The sequence below is a fragment of the Wolffia australiana genome, chromosome 19, assembly GCF_029677425.1.
Source record: "Wolffia australiana isolate 7733 chromosome 19, ASM2967742v1".
NCBI lineage: Eukaryota > Viridiplantae > Streptophyta > Magnoliopsida > Alismatales > Araceae > Wolffia > Wolffia australiana.
In genome coordinates, this window is record NC_135853.1 from 5,031,476 (window position 1) to 5,045,971 (window position 14,496).

At 43.1% G+C, this 14,496-nt stretch overlaps 1 protein-coding gene across 2 annotated transcripts; it reads right to left on the bottom strand.

Moving 5' to 3' along the window:
* Window positions 1-9,432: 9,432 nt before the first annotated feature.
* On the bottom strand, window positions 9,433-11,748 carry LOC144715582 (CASP-like protein 1D1). Of its 2 annotated transcripts, XM_078590520.1 has the most exons (4): window positions 11,274-11,748; window positions 10,773-10,995; window positions 10,551-10,677; window positions 9,433-9,762 (listed from the first exon to the last, which is right to left on the bottom strand). In XM_078590520.1, the coding sequence occupies exons 2-4, from the start codon at window positions 10,973-10,975 to the stop codon at window positions 9,541-9,543; spliced, it is 552 nt and encodes a 183-aa protein (XP_078446646.1). In that variant the 5' UTR covers window positions 10,976-10,995; window positions 11,274-11,748; the 3' UTR covers window positions 9,433-9,540. The 2 variants fall into 2 exon arrangements, with proteins under 2 accessions (XP_078446646.1, XP_078446647.1); XM_078590521.1 differs by lacking the exon at window positions 11,274-11,748 and having other exon boundaries at window positions 10,773-11,132.
* Between the last annotated feature and the right edge of the window lie 2,748 nt (window positions 11,749-14,496).

Below are 14,496 nucleotides of genomic sequence, written 5' to 3' on the forward strand. Positions count from 1 at the left end.
ATAAAAAAGAAGATGTTGAAAAAAATCACACAGAAAAAACCATTAAAAAACGTAAATGAAAAAACAATTAAAGTGCAAGAAGGAATCAGAAATACATTTTTTCCTGAAAAATATTTCCTTTTCAACTAAAATAGGATGATTTTTTGAATCAAAGAATGATAAACAATATAAAAGGTATATTGTCTACTACTTAAACAATATAAAAGCAAATTGCTATATCCTCAATTCAAAGAGAGATGCGTCTAGATGTAATGTTGATTCAAAAGGATATATCTCTTACAGAATCGATAAAAAGGGGAATATTTATTATTGAACTGGTTCGTCTCTCTATAAAATGGGATAAAGAATTTCTGATGTATCAAACCATAGGTACTTCAATAGTCAGTAAGAGTAAACAACAATCTGAAACTGGTAGAAGGTATATACAAAATATCTTGGTGAGAATCCTTTTGAGAAATCCATTTCACAACATAGCACTATGCTTGTGACAGAAGATGAAAAAGTTATGATTTATTTTTTCCTGAAAAAATTCTATCCACTATATGTCGTAGAGAGTTGAGAATTCTAATTTGTTTCAATTCCTGGAATGTGAATGTTGTAGACGTAGATAGAAATCTAATATTTTTCAATGAAAACAACATAAGGAATTGTTGACAGTTTTTGAAAAAGGACAAGCATTTTCATACAGATCCATATGGTAGTCGTGTCTGTATGTCAAGAATACATATGTATCCACAATTCAGAATTTATTGATTGAATATTTTATATACTATATAAATATATAATACAGTGTAGTGTGTAATGTGTGAGTAATATATTCAATATACAAAGGCCCAAAGATATACACATTATGTTGTCTTACATTACGATACGTGATACTCAACTTAATGGCTAATCAACTGAATCTAGAAAGGAATTGGCAAAATCCTCTTAGGTACAATACAAAAAAATCATTATTTTTGTCAAGTACATAAATGTATTATTATACCTTTATATCCAAATCAAATCAATAAAAAAGAATTCAATCAAGCAAGTTTGATTTGGATAGAAAATTCATGTATATTAGAGTAAGGGGAAACTTTTTTTGTATCTACAGAAAATGACTGACATTATTTTTTCTGAACAGTAAAATAAGAATAAATGTGAAATCTTTTTTATGGTAAAAAATTCATTTATCTCTATTATTTTGAAAGAACAAAAAGAAAAATAACAAAACAAAGGGTCTATCGAATGTCAACTAGTCAGTTTCACTAATAAGATATGAAGCCTTACTTCCCATTTGGAGGTGCATAAAAAAGATTATTCATCTCAGAGGGGTTTATGAATAATCCTGGGAAAATGCCAACGGTTGCTGCTGTATTTGTCAAAGAAAAATAGAATCTGTTATAAGAATTGTTTTGGTCAGTTGGATATTCGGGAACCAAAACCTCGTTAAATTAATGCCAAGATATGTTTGATTTTTTTTTGACAAACCTCCTCTTTTATTATCGAAAGTTAACTCCAATTTCTGAAATTGTTTTTTGGCTTTTAGTTCATTTCTGTAATAAGTTATAAAATTGCAAAGTGCAAAGAATTTTTTTTACTTTTTATCTAGGTTCATATACCGAGAAATAGCAGTATATATATAAATAGTATTTTATCTATATATTATCGTCATTTTATAAAAATATACTAGATTATAAACTCAAAAAGAAGATCGAAATTAATATTAATGTAGAAGATAAAGAGAAAATGAGATAGAATGAAATTCACCCCCCTCCTAATAAAATTTGATTGCTTCACCTCCAAAGAAACTCACAATTCCAACACTGTTTATAATGCCATCGATTATGTATCAATCCCAAAAATAAGTGAATTTAGCTAATTTTCTGACATTGTGAATGACTATGTTTGTATAAAATAAATTGATATAACCACGATTATCGGACCAATTGTATACTGCATTGGAAATTTTGTCCCAAGAAAGTCTTTTTGTTTTAGTGGCTATTTTTAGAAATGATTCATTAATTCTAAATTTTACAAAGGTAAATAGGGATATCCATGAAAAAGGGATGCTAAAGATATTCCTCCTAAAGCTATACCTACTAAAAAACGTGCATTTGTAAAATAATCATATAAATATACGGACTCTTCTGAATTTGGCTGTAAAATATTTTGCAATTGAGCTAACGATTTGGATAATAAATTCAAGACTGTATCTGATTGACCTAAAGGGATTCCAATTCCTATAATGAACAAAGTAAATACTACCAATATAAGTAAAGGAAGTAACATAGTATTATCGGCTTCATGAGGATACATAGAGTTATTGTATTTCAAAAAAGTAGTAAAGTATCCCTTTGGATTTATTACATTCAGATATGTAGTTTTAGTAGAAAAAAATATTTTTGTTTTCATTATAAGTCTTGATTGATGAGAAAATGACATTTACTGATTTAGATTCTACTCTTCTTGATAGGGATATCGAATAGGTTGAAGTATTTTGAGCTCTAATGTAATTTTGAAAATGAACATGCAAATTTCCCTCAAATGTCAGTTAGTAGACCTGAAACATATAAAAGGCTGTAAGTTCTGCTTTAAAATAAGCTATTACTGTGAATGTTGGTGAGTATAGCCATGTTTCACCAAGAATTTCATCTTTAGACCAAAAGCAAGCCAGAGGTGGAACACCACAAAATGAAAGTGGACCTAATAAAAATGTATTTCTTGTAATTGGAATATATATTTTTAAACCACTCATAAGAACCATATTCTGACTTTTTTCAGGTGCATATCTAACAAGAGGTTCCATTGAACAAATAAAAGATCCAGAGCCCAAAAATAATAATGCTTTAGAATACGCATGAGTGATCAAATGAAATATAGAAGCTCTTTAAGATCCTAGTCCTAGGGATAACATAATATAACCCAATTGAGACATTGTAAAATAGGCTAAGATTTTTTTAATATCTCTTTCAGCAAGAGCCAAAGTTGCTCCTAATTGTAGTGTTATTACACCTATGCACGAAATAGTATTTATTATTTAAGGTATGCCTATAAAAAGAGGAAGAAGTCTAGAAACAAGAAAAATTCCCGCAGCTACCATACTAGCATCATGTATAAGAGCGGAAATGGGAGTAGGACCTCCATAGCATCGGGTAACCTTACATTAAGAGGGAATTGTGTAGATTTAGTCATCTTCTTATTTAGTTGAGTTGAATCTCTGACACCTGGGGGAATTTATGAAGCACGATGGTTTGCACTACTAGGTGGCTAACCATCAAGAAAGTGTGTGGCTTCCTTTTTTTATTCCCTTCCTATTTTGATTTATTGGATTTGATTAGATAGATATCGTGACAAAGAAGAACATGAATTTCAAAGTTCAACTAGTTACCTTTTCTAATCTCATCATATCTTCTTACTCACCTTTCCTGTCCCTAGTGATCACTCCTCTCTCTCTCATTTCAATCCTTCATGGCTCCTCCCTTGATCTATACTAGACATCAATAATACGAATTAATTAGTAATAACATTTAATTAGGGTGTTTGATAAGAATATGGACTCATTTCGCTATTCATCAATGGCCAATGGGAAAATATTTTCATTGGCGTATACTAATTCCTGAATTGATGTGGAACGACAAGTCAGGATCAAAGGAATGTTCCAGCATCAATTTGGCGGTGAAATACAAATGAATGCCGATCCTACTGCGACGAGAAAATTAATGAGAGGTGAAAAAACCCCATATTGACAGACCTGAACGGCCAGTAAATCATGATAAGAGGGATCTAGAAATGCCACTAGGCTCCCAATGAATTGATCATTGGATTGAAAAGCGATGGTGTGGGCACGGGTATTGCCGCTGGTGCGCGCACCCTGAACGATTCCAACCATAGACGTACCGGTAGAGACCCTAACTCTCAAAATGATAGTCATATATATCCCTAGCCTAATCCCAGTGGTGGAGGCAGGTTTGGGAAGCATTAGAGGAGATAAAAAAATGCATAATAGTGAGAGGTGTGAACATACAAGAATAAATGCAACCCGGTCATCCATGACAGTGACAAAGGGAGTCGACGTGCGACCCATTGCTAATGCGGATGGCAGACAGAGTGCCACACAGTGTCAGTGAGGGCGGCGCACGTGGCAGTGCGGACGGCACGAGTGGAGCAAGCGTTGACAGCACTGGCGATGGTACGAGGATTGGTGCGAGCGGTTGCACGGGCAACGGTGCTGGTAGTGTCATGGCCAATGGCTTGTGCGAGAGGTGGATGTGGGGGAGGTGTGTGGGGGCAGGGTGTGGGAGCGGCGGCAATAGCGGTGCTGGAAATGGAGAAAGTGATGATGGCACATGGCAGCGCCAAGAGCACCCACGGTGAAGGCGCGATGGCGCAGATAGGGCAGTTGCGGCCCCATACAGTAGGCAGCACGGAGGTACGGGAGTGTCGTACACAGCACGATAGTGGTGACAGCTGCAGCAGTTGCGATGCATGCGAAGATCATGGCGGCGAGCAAGTGGACGTTTGTGGGCGATAGTGGGTGGCAGGGGCATCACGTAGTGGTTGCGCACAGGCAATGGACGGTGGGTGGAGTGGGCGTGGTTGGATGTGTGTGTGGGCGTTGCATGGTAGTGGATGTGGTTGTGGGTGGTAGTGGGCGTGGTCAGTGTGGATGACACAACAGGCGTGAGGGGCAGCCAGGAATGCGGTGGCGGCAATACACGGCAGTGGAAGAAATAAGGTTGTTTCTTTTTTTACTCCTATTCATTCTCTAACCAGGGGTATACCCCACCCCGCTAGGGAAAAACATAGATGGCCCACATAAAAGAGTTCTAAGGCCCCTCCCTATAATGGAGAGGCCCACACATGGGCGCAAATATGTTGGCTAAAATGCGCGAACACATGGGCCCTAATACATAGGCACGACACACAAACCATACTATTTCCCGCACACAAGGCCTACAAACGAAAGAGGTCATAAAAGCATGACAAGTTGATGCCAGACGTCGTCGGGACGTTGTCCGATCAGTACCGAGATGATGCATTGATACCGAGATGATATCCGACATTGTCGATTGCATCGTTCGATGGGTAATTCCCCAAGGAGAATGTAACTACATGAATGTAAAGGCCCTAGGTGGAGCGTACATGAAGGTCTGACTTGTAGGAATTTGCCGAGCTCCGAGGTCGAGGGGATGGATGATGATGGTAACAGTGACCTTGTGACCCTCGTCGGAGCACCGGCGGCAACTACGACGTCGAACAAAATATTTTCCGTTGGCGCATGCATGTAAAAGATGGGCTGGACTCGTACCTAGGGAATTCACTCAACTTCGTAGTTTTTGATAGATAAAATCTCTCACTTAATCTAACCTGAGCACAATGAAGCACAGTCGACAATATACTAAAGACAGTAATATAACGGGTGAGCAGGGGGACGACGTGCCTCGTCAGTGGCATCGCTCATCATTAGAGTCTCCGTTTGTATGAGTTTTCAGCACGAGCAGATGTTGTGAGAGAGTGCCAGAAGGGAGGTGCAAGTAGCTCGACAGTCTACGATGTTGCATCGTTGGAGCAGGACAGAACAGGACGGGCGAGGCACGAGGCATAGCACGTCGACGTTGGGTACATCGGCAATGACACATGATACGGTAGTGGACGACGAGGTGGCAAGAGTGCGGCGTAGTAGCAGGACTCCGTCTCAAGGCATGGGAGTGTCAGTAACGACGGTCGACGGTGGCCAAAGGGGCTGATGGTGTAGTCGTCGGCAGTAGGGGCAGGGGACAGAGTCACGTGTGTGGGCAGCAATGCGTCGATGGTAACGATGCGTACACGGCGTCGGTGATGATAAAGGAGTTAAAAACTCCTAAAAACAACAGAGCCAGCTCAGCAGATTACGTGGCACCGAAGACACAGGTATGAACGTATAGGAATTAATTTAAAAGAGTAGAGTAGTAAAAACAAGCCACGTACCCCTATATCCGTTATGGAAATCAGCGGCTATGATCAAATGTAGGTTCAAACATAGAACGGTCAGGATTAAATATAGAAATAGGATTAAACATAGATAGGAGAACAGATCCAACGGCTATGATTTGTTTTAATATAGCCATTATACTTCGTTATAACGGCTATGATTAAAACGTAGTAACTAACTATATAACAACTATTGATACTCTTATAAATAAAGACATGATGTTGGAGAACGGCGTGTGGATTAATAAAAGATTTACGGCTAAGGCCGTTTCTCCTTCTTGTGCGCTCTTCCTCTCTTCTTTTCTTCTTCCCCACTTCTCTCTCTAGCGCAAAGTCTCAAACTCGCACAGGTGATAGTGTCACCGTTCTCATGCAACGGACTCTGTGTTCGGAATAGATTCCCAATGAGAACATGTTGTCATTGGACCAGTGAGGGGTGCATGCGCTGAGGTAAGCCACTGAGGATCGTGGCAGGATCGTGTTGATGCGCACAATCTGACGGCTGTTATGGGATCCACCACGTTGCGGTAATGATTCTTGACCATTCCAGCAGTGTAGAATGGCCGCGTAGAACAATCGGCACCTGCCGTAAGAGACCGTACTGGGATAAACTCTGCGCTAGTCGAAACTCTGTTCAATGGTCAACACACCCAAGACGGTCGGGAAGTGATCGGCCAAGAGGTCACGGTAGTGGTGAAACAATGATCTTAGCTGATGAGAAGATTGACCGCGTGCAGCCTCGGTCATGTTAAATGTGGCCTAGTTCTAGCTACTAGCACACGCGATCAATTCCCTCGAGACGCCTCAGGAAGATGGCGGCCGCGGAGTCGCAGTACGGCGATGCAGCAGCTTCCTCAGTTGACGGAGGATGTTTGGCCGAATATGGCTTTCAACCACGTTGGACATGGTCTTTTCCAAACCACGATGAACGCAACCAGCGGCACGACGATACTCCCCACGATGATGTCGCAGAGTAAAGGACAACAATCTAGAGAAGCACCGTCTTGGACCTTGGATTTTTCAATTCACCACTCTTTTCCCCTCTTCCTTTTTCCCCTTCTTTTTCCGCCTTCCCTCTTCTTCGTCTTCCTCTTCTCCTTCTTCCTTCTCATCCTTATAACGTGAGATCTGAACACAAGAACAATAACTGCCACAAATGGAAATCCAGACCTGAGAACATGTGGCGCCCATCCTGGCCTTATATAGGGCCATGATGGGCCCTTACAAGAGGGTCCATTGGCCCATTAAGAAGGATCCAACTTGGAGGGTCCTCCTTACAACAACATTAAAAGAAAGAACGATTCAAACAACAAATATACCGCGATGACGAAGACAAAAATGATGAAGGTGAAGATGGAACGAAACAATAAGACAATGACGAAGATGAAAACACCGAAAGAAATACGAAATCAAAACACGGGAAAGTTATGGGTGTGCTTTTCACCCAGGGTTGCTTGAAACGGGGGGCATTCCTTTGTGCCTTGGCGTGCCGGTCGGGGGGACGCGAGCTGGCTGGGGTAGATGAAGATGATGACGAGGGCTTCGAAGATACGGTGGTGATCTCGGGTGGGCGCTCTCCATCACAAATATAATGTCAACCTCTAGGGGCCTTTGACTAGGCCGAATACTTGAAGGCCGAGTCTTTCACCTCAGCCCTGGCTCACCGAGCTGGTCGAGACCGGTCTTCGGAGCCAGATAGTTGTCATTCCACATCATTTTGTGCATTATATAAGGATCATTTTTTGAGAACTCAAATTGGGGAGACCATTGAAAAGTTAACTTCTAGGTAACCAGTGGTGGACAACTTTAGAGGCCTGAAAATTGTGTAATTGTGTGATTTTCTGGCTATAGTAATATCACAATGGGTGAAAGACCAAGTAGACTAGTGGTTCAGCCAACTTTATTTCCCTAATAGGCGGATGGGTGAAAAATTACTATCAATCCTAAGATAGACTCATACTTGGATCATGGTTTGGAATGAATCACATTAAAAAGAGAAGATAAATGCTAAAAATTGAGGAAGATAACAAATTTTGAAAATTTCTGAATATTTATAACACCAGCGCCCATCAAGAAAATCAAGAAAAATAAGTATCAAAGAGAATGAACTATAATTAAAATACATGAAAAATAATCCTATACTTGAGCTCTGAAATACCCTTAACTAGTATCTATTTATTATTTTACTAACACTAGGGTGCTTAGTATTAGAACTTAGGTTATAGTTATTGTTACTGTGTATGTTGTAGATATGATGGATTATATTACTGATGATCAATCTCCTTCCTCTTACTCTTGTCCCATTGGATATAAGTTAATGGGGCCCCCAAGATACTAGATTCTTAAAGGAATGGGGTATTCGGAAAATACCCTCTTCCTTTATTTGAATAGAAGCTTTTGCTTCCTCTTTAAAGGATAAATGTATGTAAAAGGGGTCTGGAGCCCCCTTTACTTTAGAAGAATGCCCCGATGTGAAACCTTCTGGTTCCACTAGAGGGGTTTAGACTTAAAAGGAGTTCAGACGAGCGGCTCTGCTCCCTCGGCTTTTCCTCCATGATTAACTCTGGACTGCTTCGCTCGCCTAGCGCTCTTCGCTCCACTGCTTGATAGCTCCACTCGTGTTCGGTATAGCACCATCCTCAAATCTTATCCAAATTTTGCTGAGTTAGCAATATTTCAGGCGCTACCTTTCTGTTCTTAACTTTCCTCAATGATATTTTTATATTATTCAGGACTTTAAAGGGGTCTTATATCATGTGGAAATGAGAATAGAGATTGGCGTGGAGATTAAAGAATGTTCATGCATGGATAATCCGTCAATGAGAAGTATATATTGTACAATAATCGATTAATTATACAAGATTGGAGCCCATATATTAGAAGTTCCGATTGTCTAGATATAATTTATAAAATATTATTCATTTCTCTTTCATCAATAAGATTTTCTGGTCATTTGGTTAATGAAAATTGTTAATCTCAAATTGCATCAACACTTATCTGTATTAGTTTTCTGTCATTAGATTATTCATTTCTAAAACCATAAGATATTCTCTGAAAATAAGAAATCAGACATTTTTCAATACATCATGCTAAAAATATTTAAGTACTATGATCTTGAAATGGTGGTCCAGGATTGGCACTCCTCCCTCGTGAATGCGTACACGAACCCTCAAAGAATCCAGTACGGAGGAGTCCTCGTTGAACCATAGGATGGCCGCTAACTCCAAATCTCTGATCAGTTTAACCTCTGTAGAATATTCTGGATCCCGCATATAACCCTACTACTCGAGAGTCCCCCATAGTTGTTATTTTTGGTGAATGAAGAGACAACCTCTCATATTCTTCATATTAAGAAGTCTTTGTTGAACATTCAGAGAACCGCTAAATCCGAAGCTTCAACCATTTTAAAGCTTGGCCTTGTCATCATTTCGCGGTCTGCAAATACTCGTCCAATTTTCAATTGTTTATGCGAAAATATTCTACGAAAACAATATATTGAACGACGAACTGGGTTATTTCAAAACCAGATAAACAATTTATAAATTATAAAAGAAATCAAATGAAGAGAGAGGAGGATGGAGGCGATCAGTGGGCACGGCGATGTAGAGAAACGGCGGACAGGATGACAAGAAGGATGAGAGCGATGGAGGAGAGAAGAGAGAAGCCAACGGAGCTGCCTACGTGCCGGCAGAACTTCTCGTAGACACCGCAAATCTTGTTCCACCGCACGTACGAGTTACCCTTCAGGCCAATGAATGCCACTCCGCCGCCGGCGCCGGTCGCCGCCGCCATCACTCCCGCCATGATCTACGCGTAAGATAAAAGTTACGAGAGTTAGTCTTCGCCAAAATTAATTCGCCGATTACGATGATGAATCTTAGTTGCTTTCAACTCGCGCCTTGGAATTAAGACCCGCTATGACCTTTCACCCACTCATGAAACCATCAAAGTTATGGTACTTTGACGTGATATTCCCAGCCTCATTCTACTATCCTCATTAGGGATAGTTCGATCACGGTCAGTGGTCGGTTGCAGGGCATTGCGTGGTGCGGTTTAAATTTGTTTACTGCCCGTTAAGCACCGTGCCGTCATTAAACACCGCCTAATTGTCCTGTTCCGTCATCTGTTCTCTTCCAACCTCTACCGCAAGAACCAAACAAAACAACAAGCCCTGTAACGGATGACTTAAGCGAAGCTCCGTTCAGTCCAGTTTCGTCCGTTTCAAAGCTTCATCCCTCGTCCTTAAAACCTAATTTTAACTACAAGTTGACAAGTTTAGGCGAAGAGTCCCCATCATCCCGGATGAGACTCGTGTCTGGCAAGGATAACGGTGACGTCGTTAGCGTCACCCTCGCACGTTCATCACTTAAAACAATTTCGTCAACTTCATCGTCTAACGGATGACATCTTGGAATAAACTCTTGAAGGTCGACGCTAGGAAACGGCGTCGTCACCCAAGGTTTCGTCAATTTCTACGTCATCCATAGCGTCAACGAGGGGCGTGAAGTTGCAAGATCTACGTAAACAATTGACGCGAGTGGTACCCTAAACCCAGCTCTGCAGAAGAACAAATTCCACAAGTGGACGAAAATTACCGCGTCGAGGATGAGGAGATTGAGAAGAAGCTTCGTCGACGGCGATGGCTTTCTCACGGCCGTAGCAGAGGTGATCATCGTCCCAAAGCTGTAGCCGGCGGCGGCGGCAAGCGCGGAAAACATATATCTGGGAATTCCGAGGATAATTCGTCAACTGGGGAACGAATAATTCCGATAATTCGATGAAAACGATGAAGCGGAGAGGAATTTGGGGAGTCTCACATGAGGCCAGCGGCGTGATCGAATTGAGCGGTTCTTGAGACGAAGAAGGGGGCCATAGGAATAGGCACCATCGTCGTCTGCTTGCTGGTAGCGAGGACGACGACTCCGACGACGGAAGACGCAAAGAGGAGCAGCCTGATTGCGAAATCGGCCGAGACGTAGTTCACCGGACGCGATCTCGATCTGTCGGACGAAGCGTCCATCTCCCAAGATCGCTTGCCAGCTGACTCCATGAGGGGACGAATAAGAAGATGAAGATGACAGTAAAGAAGAAGAATAAGAAAAATAAGAGATGGAAGATGAAGAAGACGAAGAAGGAGAAGGAAGTCGAGCTGTGAAGCTATGGAGGAGAGGAAAACGGGGTTAAATAGATGAGAGCGAATAAGAAAATCCAAGAAGGCCGAAGAATTCAACGTTGGGGCTTAGGAATTGATATGCGCCGTTTATCCACGCTGACCGTAGCGACGTTCATACACGTACAGATAAGAATGAAGAATTTACCTGGATAGTCAATGCACGCGCCGTTAGTAGATTGGGTGGCGTTTTAGATTTGCCTCCGGGGAACTCGGCCCTTTCCTTCAACATCAATTCTCACCTGTTCAAGTCAGTCAACCGACCCCCGTGTTCAATCTTTCCTTCATGGCTTCTATCTGACCGCGTTGAGGCAGCTGGCTTCGTTCGTTGCCCGCCTTCCGACATAGCAACAGTCTTGCAATATTTCTTATTTGATCCTTTTGAATTTCATATTTGTACCTCCGATGTGATCAATAAGTTAAAAGAAGAGTCGGTTCGAGATATGTCGTATGTACACATGGATGTAATATTGGATTCCAAGCCTACTGCGTGGAAAATCACAGGGGCCGAGAGGACATCTCAACAATTAAATATTTTAATGGCTTAGTTTGAAAATTTTCAGTTCTCTCTCTCTGTTTCTCTATCTTGCTTGCTCTCTCTCTATGACTTTGACTCTATTCCTTTTTTTTTTTTTTAATTGGCAAAAACACGGTGTCGGGTACGGCCAACCCTAGGGTTGTGCCCGTAGACCGATCCATCCGTGTCCTGGACGCCATCCAGGAGGGTTTTATTTATTAAGTGAATTATTTTTCAATATTTTTAGGCGTGGAGCGAGTATATATATCCCAATTACACTCGGATCCCACTCGTCGCACATAGTTTAGGAAAATAAAAAATACATAACTGATACCTTGCAGGCGCTCGGGGAAGTGTGGTCGTCATCGTCCCTCCAGAGCCACCCGGCGGGATCGGTGTAGGTCAGGAGAAATCCTTGCCTTCATGTCATCAAGCGGGGGCTGAAGTGCGTGGGGGGCGCTAGTCGGGGCGGGTACATCTGTTCCTCAAACTCCACTGTTCCACGCGATTCTCCAATCCCGCAGGCCTGCCGTCGCGTGGCTTCGCCGGGTATGGAGGGTTGGTAGGCCGAGACGATCGACTCAGTAACATCCCCTAGCTGTAGAAGGAAGCGCCTGCCAAGAGAGAAAGACGGAGGAGGGGGTCCGTGCGTGTACCGCGCGATTGGCGAGGGCGTTAGCGGTCTGGTTGCCCTCTCGTAGCTGGTGGCGAAAGCACTTGATTCGATGACGACAACGCATAATATCCTGCCATATGCGGTGGAGGCGCCACTAGGAACATGTACCTGTATTAAGCATATCAACTAATACCCGTGAGTCCGACTCTACGACGATATTGTGAAGGTTCCGCTCCTCATAGAGGAGTAGACCATCATGTATCGCCGTAGCCTCGGCTACTGTATTAGTCTGTACTCCATAAAAAGAAGAGAAAGCGAAGAGTATACTCCCTGTATGAGTCCGAAGGATACCGCCTCCCCCAGCTGGTCCTGGGTTCCCTTTGGCCGCGCCATCCACATTCAATTTGAGGATGTCAACTGGCGGTGGGAGCCGATAAACAATCTTGTACTCAATGCGGATAGGGGCATGGGTCACGGGCATCCCTAAGGATCCAAGGAACTCGCAGGCGAATGCTGAGCTGCCGTCTCGGGGGGGGATGAGGCGGTGAATATGGCGTAGCCATAACTTGACCCGACGTAGGATATCCACAGCGCGCATGGGTGTACCTGTAAAACGACAAGAGTTTCGCCCTTTCCATATCTCCCATAGTAAATAAGCTATGGTGATGTATAGGATGGGGCGCCATTTAGAGTGTATTGGCGAGAGAAAGAGCTTGCCAAAACACTCAAACGGGGTCAGTAGAGGCCAATGATCTGTGATTGGGCGCCAGCATGCCAATGCTACCTCACTATAAAAGAAAAGGTGATCCATGGTCTCTGTGTGGGGAAGTAAAGGACAGCAATGGCAGCGAGAAGGTAGCAAGTGCCCTATACGGATCACTCGATCGTCAGTCGGGAGCCCTCGATGTAATAATCGCCAAAGGAAAAAGGAGACTCGCGTAAGGATGGCCGGATGCCAGATACGGCGACCGCAATGCTGTATAGGGGATTTTGGGCGAAAGTGTTCCCAAGAAGAGCGGCACGTGTAGGCTCCATCAGATGTGAGTGTCCAGATAGCAGAGTCAGAACTCGAGTCAAGTGGTGTAGTCTAGACCTCAGGAAGTGTGTCTAGGGGGAGACCGTGCTGCTCCCAGAGGTGTGACGTATCGCCTCTGAGCAATTGAGTCACCGTGAGTCTCCCTCGGTGTGTAACGAATTGGGGGTGGCAAGCGAGGGGCTCATCAGCATGTCAGGTATCATACCACGCACTAATGTCACCTCGGCCTATATGCCAGCGTGTGACTTGAGCCATCTCAAGCTAATGGCGCTGCCACGCCCACCACCTCCTAGATCCCCGAAAATTTTCTATCTCGCGACGTGCCCATTCGCCATATTTGGCGTGGATAAAATTCCCCAATGGGGAGGATGTGGTATGCATACGCCATACAAGCTTCTTTTGAAGCGTGTCCTGGACGTCCGAAAGTCCTTCTTCCGTTGGCCGACATGCTTTCTCCCAAGAAACCCAGTGATGGCGCATCTCTCCCTCGAGGTGACCAGACCATAGAAAATGCACACATATGCGTTCTACAGAGCGGAGAACGGTAAGAGATAGTGAATGGACCGCAAGGGTATGTAACGGGATACTCATGAGGACATGCAGAATAAGTTGGATACGGCCTCCTAGGGAGATGAAACGAAGTTTCCATCCCTCTAGCTTCTTTCTAAGCTTACCCAGCACGACATCGAAATAGTGATGACGAGCGGGCCAAGAAAGATAGGGCGTCCAACATAATCGAACGGAAGGCATCCTCGTGAGAATCGTGTATAGTGCTGGAGTATCTCAGTGCACCTTATAGTGGTGGAGGGTCCCACTATAAAGCTACTCTTTGAGGCATCAACAAGCTAGCCCGAAGCGTGCTCGTACGTAGTAAGGACGCTCATAAATTCCTTAATGGATTTTTTAGATCCATTGAGGAACAAGATGGCATCATCAGCAAATAGTGAGTGCGAGAGAATCGGGCAACCCCTCTTTGTAAAGTACGGCTGGATGAGGCCTTGGTTGATCGCCCGCGTGAGTGATCGGCTGAAGACCTCCTCCATCAATATAAAGAGGGTAGGTGAAATAGGATCACCCTGCCTGAGCCCCCTCGTAGCCGTGAAAAAGCCAGTGGAATTTCCATCCATCAAGAGGGAGAAGTGATTCTCCCTAATGCAAGCATCGACAAGTGCAATGAATGCCTCCGTGAATCCGAAGCGCCC

Bases quoted from the DNA above. Each gene is read 5' to 3' on its own strand.
- LOC144715582 (XM_078590521.1), bottom strand. From the start codon at position 11,005: ATGGAGTCAGCTGGCAAGCGATCTTGGGAGATGGACGCTTCGTCCGAC. The intron at 10,678-10,772 runs GTGAGACTCCCC...CGGAATTCCCAG, and splicing joins GATCACGCCGCTGGCCTCAT to ATATATGTTTTCCGCGCTTG. The intron at 9,763-10,550 runs GTAATTTTCGTC...TCTTACGCGTAG, and splicing joins ATCTCCTCATCCTCGACGCG to ATCATGGCGGGAGTGATGGC.